Below are 14,610 nucleotides of genomic sequence, written 5' to 3' on the forward strand. Positions count from 1 at the left end.
GGGCCCACGGACACGAATAGAACGATGGTAAACCTGCAAACAAGAAATTTCTCTTCATTCTTCTTCTCTGCCTTTTGTTTTCTGATCCCCGTATCTGTTCAACGTTTGAATTTTTCGTTTCAGATTAAGGCAACATGTATGTTCACGTCTGTTTCTTTACTCGAATTTCTTGAACGCTTGAGCTTGATGTGACGGCAGCAAGAAATGTTGAAAAAGTCATTGGCCTGGAGTAGTGGATCTGTCGCTTTGTTTCACTGCGATTGACATGGCGAATCTGGAAGCCAGTTCTATTTTTTTTTTCTTGCATTTACACTTTGGACATTCAGATTACTGTAATTCCCTTAACATTATTTTTTTCCCGGACAAACAGATGACCTGATTACCTCCATCTGTACGCGAATACTTTAACCCTTTTAATTCAGCTGTAGTTTTCAGACCACGAGGTCAAATTTCAATCTAGAGGAAGGAAATCTTTTCTGGCGTTTAAGTTGAACTGTACAGTGCTTTCAACTCTTAATTTATCGCTCTCCACTTTTCTCTTACCTTCATACTGAGAAGTATGCGATGCGGGAGGACTTGGTACAGCAACTTGCCTCTCACTATCCATTTTCAGACTACCGAGACCCGTTCCGTCTTCTGCGGCTTTACTGCTCACGTTGAAAATGATTTAAAGGGCTGTCAATGACGCCCTTTCTGTCTAACGAGTGATGACTTGGAAAACTGCTTCAAGCTGGCAAGCGTGGTTAGACTGTAGATGTGCGTGACAGAGCAATTCTCACGCTGCGTATTGATGGAGCATGACGTGAGCATTATTCGCTTCGAAAAGGATGTGCTACGCTTGGCGCTTAATGGCGAGAATCAGGCCCTTGCATCACCCATAACAAGCTCAGCTGGCATATTCCCGAAACAATGAATCAGCGCCATGCAGAATGTCTCTCGCGTCTGATAATTCTCCCGTCTAGACGGTTTGCTTTCTTCACACAAAATGTGTATTATTAAAATGTTATTACAGTATAAAACAAAACATGGTAATAGCGTAGATAGTGATTTCACTGCCATTTTCGCTCAGAAAATATTAATCACCCACACATATATTGGATCAAAAGCTTTACAGGCCCTTCGAAATAGAGCTGTGGCGCTTGGACTTATACAGTGAAAGCACAGTTCGGCAGTGCCGAGTAGTTTAACTGATTGTGAAATTCAACAATTTTTTCTCGCGTCGCACAATATTTACTCGTTTAAGTATTCTGGATTGTAAGCTAAGTATAGTTCGTGCATTTAATGACTTATGTCACGTTTTTTTTTTTTTTTTCAATCTCGAGGGCCTTTATGTTTAATTTAATAAGCTCTCAATATAAAAAACAATATCGTTTTTTTTTTGCCAACTTTGGGGCTGACTTTCGTAAAAAGTACTTCTTAAGGAAAGTTCAAATTATTTTTGGCATCAATACACCAACAGGTTAACGAGGAAAAAGTTTTTGTGATTGAAATTTGAACCAAGTTCATAATAAATAATGCTGAAAACGCACAATTTTTTCCTTCTTTATTGAACCAAGAAAACCTAGAATATGCTTATATGAGGGCACCAATTAAGTTAAATGAAATAACAAACCATCTGCGATAATATAAAATAGAATCTGGTATTTTATCTGCCTTCGCACTTGATCTAAAAATATTTCATTGCAAGTAGTTCTGCGTATTCGCGAAAACTTCGAAAGTCGCTTAAGTGAAGAAAAAAAAATCTTTTTCTTCGCCCAATTACTTTACCAAAACAGTGTTCATACGATCCCTAATTGCAACTAGACACCTAATTGTAACAATTAACAGTCAAAAGAACTGAACAAGGGTAAATAGGGTACGCCTCAGGTCGCAGATGAGCCAACGTTTCGACAAGTGGACTTGTCTTCGTCTTCGTCCAGACGAAGACAAGCCCACTTGTCGAAACGTTGGCTCATCTGCGACCTGAGGCGTACCCTATTTACCCTTGTTCAGTTCTTTTTATACCGTGCAAACCATCTTCTTCCTTTCGTTCTACCTGAATTAATAGTCAACTGTCAGAAATAAGTTACACAGCTTACTATAGTTAACATCATTTCACTGTTTCCTGGATGTCCACCAACACTGGTACAATTGTGCTGGAGAAGCCGTCTTCATATCTCAAAAAGGCTATTTATTAAATTCTATGCCTGGCTTTCTTGAAGGTGCGAGATAAGCTAGGCTTGAAGTGCCACAGCCTGCAGCTTCGAGACGATCTCACACGTACGTCTTCCGGCACTGCATCCTTCCTTCTCTCTCACTGAACCTCACATCCTCCGTAAACTGTGCAAACTATAATGTCATCGCCTCCCTGGCGCGTCTCTTCCCATTTTCTTCTAGATCCGTCTTGTTCCAGCTTCCCTTCATTTGTGCTAAACTAGGACACCACTCCGTCGCTATTCAGTCCCCCCTATCTCTTGGGGTGCCTAGCTGGAGTGCTCTTTACCAGAGCATCAACTGGCCTCGGTTCGACAGGCGACCGACCTACTTGGCGGCTAATTTTTCAGCCAAAAAAGTTTGTCCCTATTTGGTATGTGTGATATACCCTAATCAATAATCTGATTAATAAAAATGGAACAGAAAAAGAAAGCAACCTTCGACCATAATCTATATGTCAAGCATCTATCAGTATATCTGTGTAGCATCCTCTCCTCTCCCCTTCCCCAAGTAACAGTCCCTCGCGATCGGCTTTAGCGGTGTTATAAATGAATGAACAATTTGGTTCTAATGAGGAAAATGAGAGGGGGTTTACTTGCTCGTGCTCGCTGAGGATCATCGCAATACAAGCCTTAGTTTGGGGAGAACCAGGCTCATCAATGAAATGCATGGACACTAAAAAAAAACAAAAAAATATTGGTGTTAGCGGATATTTTATGTAGCTTTTCTGAAGTACTGCTGTATATAGTGTAAAAGGCACGGGCATTTTATGGTCCATGCCATGCAATGAAAAGAAAGCATTTGCCTTATTTGCGTAGTGGTGAAACAAGAAGCTGTTTCAAATTCAGTTCTGATTTTTTTTTTTTTTGGCGGAAATTATTGAACGTTTATTATTAAAATGAACCCTACGTTAGAAGGTAACATGAACACCGCCTAAGAACAAACGAAAATACATTTCTTCAGAGAAAGCAGCTAGCTCAATTCATGCTTCTATGAAAATGATGTTGCGAAGTTCGTATTTATCAACAGTTTGAACGTGTATCCCACTGCATATTCGGGGAATAATGGTATAAGCATGTTTGCATTTGATTCGCACCCGGCCGTACTCCATGCACGAAACAACATACGCCAACGAGAACTGCGTAATGTCCTCCTTTCTGCGTCTCCTTTCACGTTCACATCAAGTCGTTAGGCACACTAAGAGCGCGGTTATTTTGAGGAGAAACGAGGGACACGCGAAGGAGAAAATGTGGCATCCTGTGTTGGCTTCTTGCAAACCAGCGAACATTTGAGAGCGTAAGTCTCTTAAGCCGTGGCCGCTCAAAAGCCGCGCACACGTTTATTTGTGTATGTTTCGTTATCGTTCGGGGGAATGCCTCGCCTTCTTGCCTAATCTAGCAATAACATTTTTTTTATTGTAGTATAATCTAATATTCCGCGAGGTAGGAAATTATTCATCAGAGGCATGATATTGTGATAACCAAGGAGTCCGTGAACAGCTGGCTTTACCTTCAAGTCAAAGATCTGCACGTACTGCACTCCATTAGAGGTGAAAGTTCCTTGTGAAAGCTGATTTCAGGGATGCTGGGGAATAACACAGGCGCAGTCTGAATATAATTTTGTCATATTCACCCCGAAACTTAATTTTTCGGTTCCGTAAACCCTTCGCCGCTGTTTTCTTTTCCTTTTTCTTTTTTCTTGGGAGTGTATACTGATAAATCTCGTAGAGTCCAGCTTTACTAGCTGCACCCAGTTTCTGCTCACAATTGCGGAAAGCCGAAAGCGCCATGCAAAGTGTTGCCAAGTGTGACGCCGCTGCCTCTTGAACCAACGCTCCCGGCGCCATACAGCCCCTTCCTTGATTCGAGGTTTCGGTAGTGGCTGTATGAGCACGGAGCGTGGTAGTGACAGCTCATTTCTCTTGTACACGGTTATCGATGCACCCTTTACGGGAACTATCTTTGCCAGAGAATCGACGCACAGGTAGGCGAAGCACCAGTGACTAACCTGGGAGGCATCCCCGTCGACGCGAAGGTGCCCGGGGCTTCGAGTAGCGGCGGCCGCGACGGCGCTCATGGCTGTGTCGGTGGCGCGCGTCAAGCCGTCGGCGACGCTCCTGAGCGGGCACCGTGCCACGGACAGTGCGCTGCTTTTGGAGCCTTTCGAAACGGCACGGCGAACGGATGTGAAGGCAGGGCTCGCGCTTGGCACGCGGCCGTGATCTATTAGATCCGGGCCACCTGCCCTTGGGACAAACTTTGCTTTCGCACCGAGGCGTTTTGGTGGCGTGAATATATAGAGTTTGAAAGTGAAACAAGCCAACACGGCTTCTTTGGAATGTGCTCTCTGCCGTTTTTTTCGCGCCGTGTCTTCAAAATGTGTCAGTATTGACGGTATGCCTGCTGAAAGTGCCCTAGCAGCGAACGCAACTTTCGGCCGTAGGTAATATGTACGTTCGCAGCGTGCGGCATGCAGAGGGAGGAATGGCCTCGAGGACAGCGGCAATTTTTTTTTTTTCTTGCGATGGCTGAATTTAAAACCCTTATGAAGAAGCCTCTTCTGTATGTTTGTTCGTTTAGGGGAAAGCGTTTACACGAACCAACTTGAGCCCCTACCCCTATACTCATCGGAATGATTTTAAAACTGTGAAACCCAAATACGCAATTCCATCTAACGAGGTAACGGTCGCGTAACAATACAAGGTAAAATTGAACGCTGCTGAATAGTGCCTCTTCTCATTGGAACACTGACCATAATGTTTCACTTCATTTCTACACATACGTGCTGCTTTAGCTGCAGTAGGTTGCTCGGCATAATACAATTATCTTATTTTATTTTAGACCCATCTTACAAGCAAAATTTGCCGTTAGATCAGACGGCTTGGCTGTCCGCATGTCTGGCGTCAGGCAGATATTAGGTAAATGTTTTGAGGTATCAACAGTTCATTTAGCAAGGCCGATTGTTATTTACCGCATAAAGATTTTTATTATTATACGCCTGCTCTTTTAGCTCTACTCCTAACTAATTAGAGCATTTTCGTGAATGTCGGCGACTTGTATGGTACACGCGCATAGCTCCAGCCATGTAGGGCTTGCGTTAGTGAGAAGTGTTTGTGCCTATAGAGATATCTTGTCAAGGTCCGTGTATTTCATTTAATCCAGCAGTATTTGCCGCGGAACTTGAAGTGCGAAAGGAACCAACCAAAGCCTTAAGACACGAAAGATAACGAAATGAGTAAATAAATATGTCTTTCCCGTCTCGTTCAGCGTACAATCAAGGAGCTCTTGCTAACAAGTGTGAATGCGGCGGCTATGGGTTGTCTGGCTCAGTGTACCAATGATGACCCTAAATTTCTAAATTAAATCATATGCCATTAAATGAATCCAGCTGGGCCCCAGTTGGATTGAGAGCCTGTTGGTAACGTTTCTTAGCCTCTTCTCGAGACTGCGGCTGTACTTTCGCCAACCCTTTCCAACATACGCCATTATAATACATGTAGCATAGTTTTCATGAAATCTGAAAATGAAGACCGAAATAGAAAAGAAAGTCTGATGCCGCCCGTACAACTGGAAAAATCTGCTGTTAGTACACAGGCAGTCATTTCTTCATGAAGCAAGATAAAAGAAAGAGAGAAAGAATGAAAGAATTACAGGCCCGTGAAAAGCAGGAAAAGAGAAATCGCGAAGAAACAGTGTTCTCTAATGTCCACCCCCGACTAGAGTGCCACATCCTGCTCAAGCACGGACGTACGCCAGCCACGTCCCAGGCAAAGGTGGTTGAAGTCGCATCGATAACACACTTACGCAAGGCACCGCCGAGCGCACGTTCATTTGTTTAACCCGCGTGGGCGCTTCCTCCAACGGTTGGAGCGCGTCTTCCTTCGAACAGGTTCTTCGGAAAGAGGGACAGTAAACGGTCACGAACCGACTTCCTGATTTCTGTGTCATTCTTTGCCAAGGATAACCGCTCTCAGGTCCATAAGCACGGGCCAACGTGCTTCTCCGGCAGTCAGTGTTTCTCCGCAGCTCGAAAGGTGAGGTGCTCGTGCGCCGTGCGCGTTGTAGAGACCTTGGCGCAACAGAGCACGCATAGGTGTCATGTGCCGCCAAACGCTTGCGCGACTCGGTAGCTTTGAAAGATGGAAGATGCTGCCCTTAGTTTTTATTGATCGTCTAGAGTGCATCTATTTTGCTTTGAATATATTACGCGCGCCATAAGCAGGTGTTTATTCGGCCCCAGAAGAGTGGTGCCAAAACTCAGAACGAATTTTTTTGTTTCCAATAAGAGTGAAAAATGACCTGTTTTTGCTTGCAGCCTTGCCCTTTCGTGTTGCAAACTACAATATTTCCTATTTATCAACGCCGTGCAGTTTTTTGCTTCCCCATTATGAGGCATTTTTTTTTTTTTTTTCGAATGCTGCACCAGGTTTCTGAGCCTCTTGTTGGAATAGCCATGCTGGTTTTCGTAAGCTCACGTGCAAGCAAAAGCGAGCAAGGAGAATTTGCAGTGCCGTACGATTCAGTGCCAAGCATGTTGCTGTGTTTCCATATTGCTCTACGTATAGTGTAAAGACGTTCTGTGTTTCTTGGAGTCCTTTTAGCTGACTCCATGCTGTGCTTCATCTGTTATGTGTTTATTTAACTGCGAACATTTTGCACTTATGTTATCGCGGAGAAAATAAACAAGAATATCGTATATGCAAGGCACCTTCATTATTTTGCCTCCGCGCTTAAATGTCCCATTCATGTGTTTATCTGCCTGCTTAGTTGAGAATGTTCAGTTGTTGAACATTCCTTGAATGCATAACGCCAATCACCTAGTTTTGATGCCTAAAAATCCCACTTTTGCTCTAAACAAAACAGTAGAAAGTATCCAGGCTTCCTTGTGTACACCTTGTAGAGTGGGTTGAATATAAGAACCTCTTGTCTAAAGAGGCAATGTTGCGCCTCGAGGTTTAATTTACTGCTTCTTACCGTTGTATTATAGGTAAACCTCGAATTCCGTATAGTTTACCACGTCTAAAACGCTTTGTGATGTTCTATGATGGTTGGGTCTTACTGTTTGAGCACCGAGGTATTATATATAAAGGTCAAAAGTCGCACTAACCTTTCTTCCTATTTCAGAGCAGTCTGAACCATCAAAACGTACATAAAGAGAAGCACCATGCAAGCAAGATTTTTCCTCGGAACTGTCATCATAGTTTTCCGTAAGTAAAGCGTTTCGCAAGTTTAAACGCATTCCTCTCGGATCTAAGGTTTCTTTTAGGCAGTGCACTAATTTGTCGCAACTGTTTGGTAATGACGTTACTTACGGCTAATCCATCGCCACACAGCGGGCAGCGACTTTTACTGTCCAAAGAAGTACAGTTATGAGGAACGTCATGTTCATGATACTTTCATCACTGTCATCGATGGAGAAAGCCATTGACGTTTCTCATCGACGTTTCTTATGCACACTGCCTCGTTATTTCGAGGCTAGTTTTTCTTTCAGGAATATTGCTAAGACGCGCGACATTTCAGTGTACGATATGCGCGCGGCGCGTGTAGAAATTACAATCATGACGCATAATATAGCAATGGACGAACATCAAATTCAAAGGGAGCGGAATGAGGCAAGCCTTTACTTTCTTTTAAGTTCATCTCCTGCGCTATTATGAACCTTAGCCACTTTGCTAAACTGTCTTCGCTGGAAACTTTAATGAGGAAGCTTTATTTGTGCGTAAACAAATGCACAAGGACATTTATTCGGCATAAGTATGCATCGTAAACCAATATGCCGATCACACCCATAGTACTTCGGAGCGCCCAGCATTACGCTCTTACTAGGATCGCAGAATACATATACATCTTCGTTTCGGCTGACGCGGTGCCAAAGCTAATGGCTATTGCATTCGGTCTGCTGACGTCATGCGCCCTAATTCCGGGTGCGGCGTCAGTATTTCAAAATTCAATAAAGAAAACAATACAGCCGAGTACTGAGTGATGTGACTCCAGCACACGTTGACGAACCTCAGCTCGACGAAATTAACGTGGAGCCTGAATCTACGGCGCCTATTAGCCCACACGAAACTTGGAGCGTTGAATTCCACACACAATACCGCTGAGTTTGATGCGGTTTTCTTGACTGGGCGCTTTTTATTGCGAAAATACTTATTTATTTGCTCCTGCCATACGTCTCCTGCTTCATTTTCGATATACCTCATAAAAGGGCTCTTTGGTAGAATTATTTCGTTTTTCATATTTGCAGTCATATGTAGATACTATTTGTAACAGCCTATTAGAATCCAAATTGCTTGTTCGCATTTGTCCTCATTAAACTGATCTCTGCCCAGCATGCATACAGCTACTTCTCGCGCTTCTATAAGCACACCGTTACATTACATGATTATAGACAGTATGCAGAATGTAACTGTCAAAAAAAAAAAAAAAGAAGAAGAAGAAGAAGGAACGGAACTTGAACCAAGCGTTTATGAAGTATCGTACAGTGTTCGAAAATAAAATTGTAAGAGTAATGTTGGAAATCGTCAGCGCGACATTTAGGAATATATCTTCAACCCCCTCATTAGCCAGCAATGGTCATAAGTAGTAGTCATTAGTCATTCTTGCATTGCGCAATTAACCCTGCCGATACAACGACTGCTGTTTACTATGATGTTTTATTGGGTCCGAACTTCTGACCAGAGACCTCCTTTTCTCAGTAATTGCAGTTTCAGGAAGGTGCAGTTATTGTGCTTGTGCGCTCTAGCTTGTTCTTTCGTGTGCTAACTGTGGGTGCGCGCGTTCGAGCATGTGTGCTTGTCTATAGATGACATTGTTTACACTCATTTTATCTTCCTCAAGTGTGCAATCTTTCGAAAAACAAACTAGTATAGTACCTCGCTGCCCTACAAGTGCAAGTACGGCTCAATGCAATACTTCTGCTCGGTTCAATCGGTAAAGCGAAAATGATGCGCTTCGCAGCATCACACACGGATATTTCAGTGGCTATCATTTCATTTAAGCCTGCGGGTCTCGAGCATTAGGTGCACTTTTCTTCTGGCATTTCTGTTTTAGGCTTCCTTGCGTCTGCATTTCATATAACGATCACGATTTGGCCATTCCGAGTGATTAACGCCCATATTACTGAACACTATAGCGGCTATTCCTGCTCCGCAGTATGCACGACCGTCGACTGCTGCGACCACATGGGCTACCACCGGGATGCGGGCCGCTGCAAGACCAAGCACACCAGCAATTTGCAACAGGCGGGCTCTTCTGATACATGCTGGTGGGGGAGCGCCCTTTCTTCCTAGGCTGCATCGTTCGCCGAGCGTGCATGCATGCCGGATGCAAACGCCGTGTCTTTTCTCCGGATTCATAAACGGGCCATTTAGTGCCCACTGGAGACAAAGGAGATCTTCGAACGCGTACGGCTATTATGTAGGGACAGTTATTGCGTTGTAGTTGTGTGGTGGGCTATGCAGTTTCTTTTATGTTCTGAAGGTAAAGTTTCACAACATATTAGCAATGAGCCATAGCCCAGTGTCTCGATAACGGCTCTCGCGAATTTTCCACGTCGTGACTATTGCCAGGAAAAAAAAAGGTGCGGTTCAAGTGAAAAAAAAAAAATGCTATGGGCATCGCGAGAACAGAGATCATTAAGCGAACGGAGAAGAGCCTGTTGCGTTGTCTGCGGAAATATTTTATCTCCGCAGTTTGATTTTTCTTTTTTCTCCACGATATCAACGGAGTGCACGTGCCACCGTAAATAGCAGGGCGTCTTAGCTCTTTAATTCCTTTCTGGTTCACTGCGTTGCCGTAATATTATTTTTGTAATCACGACTTTGTTCCGAATATGACGTATAACAATACGTCACATTCGGTGCATTCAAGTTTGCTGAAACACCAACGAACTTTAGCGATGCCTGCGTGTGACAGGTTATGCGCAGAAAAGCGTACTTAAGTCAGTGAAGATGGCATTGACATAGTCGGTTAAAATTCACCACGCTACTATACAGCATTGTGATATGTTGAATGTGCGTTATTGTAAGTAAAGCTAGCCATTGTATACAAGCAGGGCCAGTTGCAAGTTAATTAAAGAAAAAGAGGTTCCTGACACCTTTGTATTTCCCTTCCTATATTTCAGCGCTTTCTACGTCCTCTCGGAGTGTCTCAAGAAGGCCTCTCAGTACTCGGACTGCCCCCAGGCCTTCGCACAGCAAGAGTTGAAAGAGCTTCGCGAAGCCAGTCGTCTGACGGCAGACCAATGCCAAGGCGGCCGAGAGCTGTGCGGCGAGGCGCCCAGAAGAGGCTAGCCCATGTCACGACCGGTTCATCGGTCTCACTGTGCGCTTGCCGTGTTGCACTGCCCCGGGCCCTGGCAGTTCACTGAAAGTGCCGTCCTCTGAGGCGATAAAAAGCACTGGCATCGAATTAAAAAAAAAAAAAAAAAGCATAGGCGTAATTTTTCATAGATGCGCGTCTGATGCCTAATAAATGTTGTTACCCGAAATGCGTGTCATATTGGAATGCACACTCTTCATCCTGTGGCCTAAACGAAAGTTATGATAGCCGTGCCTGTGCATTTTTCGTATTGCCTCTGTGCAAATATACGTACAATATAAAGCATTTCCAAACCTTTTTCCGGGCCATCACATCTCGCCGCCTGAAATCCTACGGACAAAATTAAGCCGATATTTGGTCCCACTTCAGTCGCTACCCCATTCCAGGGTTTTGCTCAGAAAGGAATGTCTTAAAGAAAACAATTGTCCGGTAATTGGAGTTTAATATACCGCGCGATCAACGGATGCTGCCTCGACTTACAAAATACACGAAGAAAGTATAAAAACAAACCTCAGGTGAACTACGCAAAAATTATGTTTCAATCCATAAACAACAAGTAATGACGACAGACATAACAATAACGATTATAAAATGTTTTTTTTTTTTTTTTTTTTTCAAATTAAGAGAATAGCGCACTAGTACAGCCTTTGTCAAAAGTTTACAGCCCAGGGGGTCTACTTCTGAGCGATACTATGTGGCTCGTAATGCATTCTTAGGTTTCCATACTTGCTGAAGGCAAGAAGATTTTTCGTCCTACCCTCTTCGAAGGCTATAGGACTTCCACGATTATTACAGAAGTCATATTGTACGGCTGAAAAGCAAACGCACTGGGATGTAAACTTTTGATAAAGGCTGTACATAATGCAATTCGCTCACTCTTCGACTTCATAATATCAGCCAACCTTTTTCTATTCATTTATTCATTTATTCATCCTTCATCTCATGGCCTACTGATGCCCTCAGACAATAAATATCGATTATCCCCACCGGGGTGGCGCAGTGGTTATGGCGCTCGACTACTGTTCCCAAGGGTGCGGGATCGAATCTCGGCCTCGGCGGCCGCTTTTCGATGGAGGCGAAAAGCAAGGCGCCCGTGTACTGTGCGATGTCAGTGCACGTTAAAGAACCCCAGGAGGTCCAAATTTCCGGAGTCCTCCACAACAGCGTCTGTCGTAGCCTGAGTTGCTTTGGGACGTTAAACCCCGCAAACCAACCAACCAACAAATATCGATTAAAGAAAGTTACAAATTTACAAATGGAGGAACGGGAAAACATTATTATCCGAAAGATAAAGAAAAGTCACCTACAGGTCACCCCCCCCCCCCCCCCTCTCCCATCCCCCCGCCTAGAGAACAGCCGTTAGCCCTTCAGCTTCGGTGGCGTCGTCGGCCAGTCGAATCAGTTGAAATTGAGTCTGTGGGTCGGAGCTGAGCATTAGTGTCTCCCAGTGTTCAGAGTCTTCAATGCACTGACTCGCTTGTGCGGTCTGAGCGCAGTTCCAGATGATATTATTTAGATCGGCCCTATGATTACATATATTTGCTTTTGTCAGAGCATTGTCCTTCATGACAGAACCTACATAATTGGGGTTTGGAAATGACTTGGTTTGGAGTCGTATCCAAACCTATGCCTGTTTTTAGTAAGCGATTTGTGTGAAGCTTGTAGTTCTGCAAGGAGGAGGAGGAGGAGGATGAGGAGGAGGAGGAAAGGCAGGGAGATTAAACCATAAGAGAAACCGGTTCTCTACCCTGCACTCGGGGAAAGCGGTGAATGGATATAAAAGTTGTGGGTAAGAGACGGATGGGTGAAGTCAGTACAGTCACATCACAGACATGTCACATCACATCACGTTACAGTCATATCACGGAACATAACAGAAAACTCAGTCTTTCGATTAGGCCGGTGTTTTTCATAAAGCGGAGCAGTGCCTGGGAGGCCTTCACCGCAGATCACCGTGCCCAGGAACCTAAAATCTTAATTTCAGTGAAATTCCTCTATACTTGAGTAGCCTATCTTTGTTCGTGAAACGCTCGGCTGGCCCGGAGTGACCAGCTCAGAAAGCAAGACCTGGAGTTAGTTCATAAGCTGCCTCGTTCCCATGGAGAAAGAGAAGCGTGAGTGAGTCCATACCATGCGAATTTTCCTACCAATTTGGACGTTACGAAGAATTCGCTCTAGTTGTGCGGAAATTCGCCCCGCGATGTAATTGTTGATTGCTGTTTAGGAATCGCTGACAGTGTTTTTTGCCGAGGATTCTTCTATGGCGAGGGCGATAGTGGGCGAATTCTAGAAACCGCCCCACTAACCAGTAGGTGTCAGTAACGGCCGCTACCAATTCTGTCTTCGTCTCAGTCTGCCGCGCCAACGTCAACTTACATCACCGATTCTTCATTACGAAAGAGTTTCGAGAGTTCTGGCTCTATCTGCCCTACGCTCCGTATGGTGTTCGGCATGCATGTTCTTCAGGATGGGTGGAATTTTAGCTGGCTGTGGATCTCATTTGGCAGATCCACTGTGGTTCCACCTCGTCCCTCATAGTTGATGTTCAGCTTGGCAAAGACGAATCGGCCTGTTGGTGTGACAGAGAGGCGTTCATAATGCGAGGTCGTAACTGCCTCTATGATCTCTCCTAACGTGTTGGATACGCCTAGACCTAGAAGTCGCTCGTGATGCTCGGATTGGGAGCACTATTGCTTAATGCACTTTTTGATGATCATGTCGACCTTGTCCTTCTCAGCCGCTCGGTAGAGTCGGAGATATGGACAAATGTAGGCTATGCGGCTTATCGCTAAGGCCGGTACTAATGTGAGGACATTTGCTTACTTCATGCCGGACTGTATGTTACTATAATTCTTCGAATGAGTCGCATAACGGTGCTGTGCAGTACCTTGAAGGGCGTTATCTGTGTCTTCATTAAAACCATTTTCTTGGAGTATAAGACCTAAACTACAGATTTTGGGGACCTGAGATGCGGGCACTAATCCAAAAGGCAGCGTTATGTTGTGCACAGCCTGCTTGCTTGACCGCGTTTGCTGGATAAGAAATTCTGACTTTTTCGTGAGCATCTTAGTACTTGAGGGGCGACATATGCTTCGACCACGTCTATGGCTTCTTGCTGTATCTCCTCTATCTGCGCATTACTTCCTGCTGTTGTTCCAGAGTGATGCCGTCTACACAATAACTAAATTTTACGCTTCGAATGCACTTAAGGTACCGGGGTAGCTGAAACAAGGCCACGTTAAAGCGAAATGGAGAGAGAACCGGAGCCTTGCGGCGTGCCTCTCCTTCCCAGTAGGATTTCTCCGGATTCGTGCTCTCCAATGCAAAGCTTAGCTATCCTACTAGTAAGAAAGTCCCCAATGTAGTTGTATGTTTGTATACCGACCACAATATGCTGAAGATTCGCTAAAATAGCCTTGTGATGGACGTTGTCGAACGTCTTCTCCAAGTCCGATTATATACGAACACTCGCGTGCCCTGTGTGATCGTATCAAGTAATTGGTGTTTAATCTGTAGCATGACGTCCTGCGTGTAAAACTTGGGCCAGAAGCCTATAGCATTTCCTGCGGAATAGCTCATTCTCCTCGATAAAATTATTCAGGCGCATTTGGATTACATGTTCCATCATCTTACCTATATACGCGAGCGGTCAAGGAGATAGGGCGGAGATTCTCGTTACCCGGTTAGGGATCATTACTATGTCGGCCGTCTTCCATTTTTGAGGAAATTACGCTAAGGTCCCAGCACTTTTGTATGTAATTGGTTAGCGCTGTTAGCGTATCCTCGTCCAGGTTACGAAGAATTTTGTTTGTGGTGTCACTCGGACCCGACAAAATACTTTGATGTTTTCGTTGAAAAATCCAGATCACTGAGCTACCAAGCTGCACCATGGTGGTAGCTTGGTTATTTATGGTGTTTAACATCCTGTAAGAGGCTCAGGTTGCGCGAAACGAAGTAGTAGAGAACTCTGAAAATTTCGACCCTATAAATTTCTTTAAAGTGGACTGACATCGCACAGTACACAGGCACTACGTGTTTCGCCTTGATTGAAACGCAGCTGCCGTGGCCTTTACGTAGCCGGGTCTCCCGGTTTAGT

At 44.4% G+C, this 14,610-nt stretch overlaps 2 protein-coding genes across 3 annotated transcripts in view; one reads left to right on the forward strand and one right to left on the reverse strand.

Annotated features, from left to right (window-relative positions):
• Positions 1 to 4,269, reverse strand: part of LOC146205630 (ranBP-type and C3HC4-type zinc finger-containing protein 1-like) — a 53,388-nt gene extending 49,119 nt beyond the window's left edge. The window contains exon 1 of the mRNA XM_084586935.1: positions 4,201 to 4,269. Within this exon, the coding sequence (XP_084443061.1) occupies positions 4,201 to 4,269 (69 nt within the window). The remainder of the gene's footprint in view (positions 1 to 4,200) is intronic.
• A 1,843-nt stretch (positions 4,270 to 6,112) lies between these two features.
• Positions 6,113 to 10,683, forward strand: LOC146205631 (uncharacterized). Of its 2 annotated transcripts, none has more exons than XM_084586936.1 (4): positions 6,113 to 6,226; positions 7,317 to 7,399; positions 9,348 to 9,459; positions 10,318 to 10,683. In XM_084586936.1, exons 2-4 carry the CDS (start codon positions 7,357 to 7,359, stop codon positions 10,484 to 10,486), a joined length of 324 nt encoding a protein of 107 aa, XP_084443062.1. In that variant the 5' UTR covers positions 6,113 to 6,226; positions 7,317 to 7,356; the 3' UTR covers positions 10,487 to 10,683. The 2 variants fall into 2 exon arrangements, with proteins under 2 accessions (XP_084443062.1, XP_084443063.1); XM_084586937.1 differs by having other exon boundaries at positions 6,176 to 6,226; positions 7,322 to 7,399.
• Positions 10,684 to 14,610: the final 3,927 nt, after the last annotated feature.

This window comes from Amblyomma maculatum, chromosome 1, assembly GCF_055883805.1.
Source record: "Amblyomma maculatum isolate TAMU_Amacu chromosome 1, ASM5588380v1, whole genome shotgun sequence".
Lineage (NCBI taxonomy): Eukaryota > Metazoa > Arthropoda > Arachnida > Ixodida > Ixodidae > Amblyomma > Amblyomma maculatum.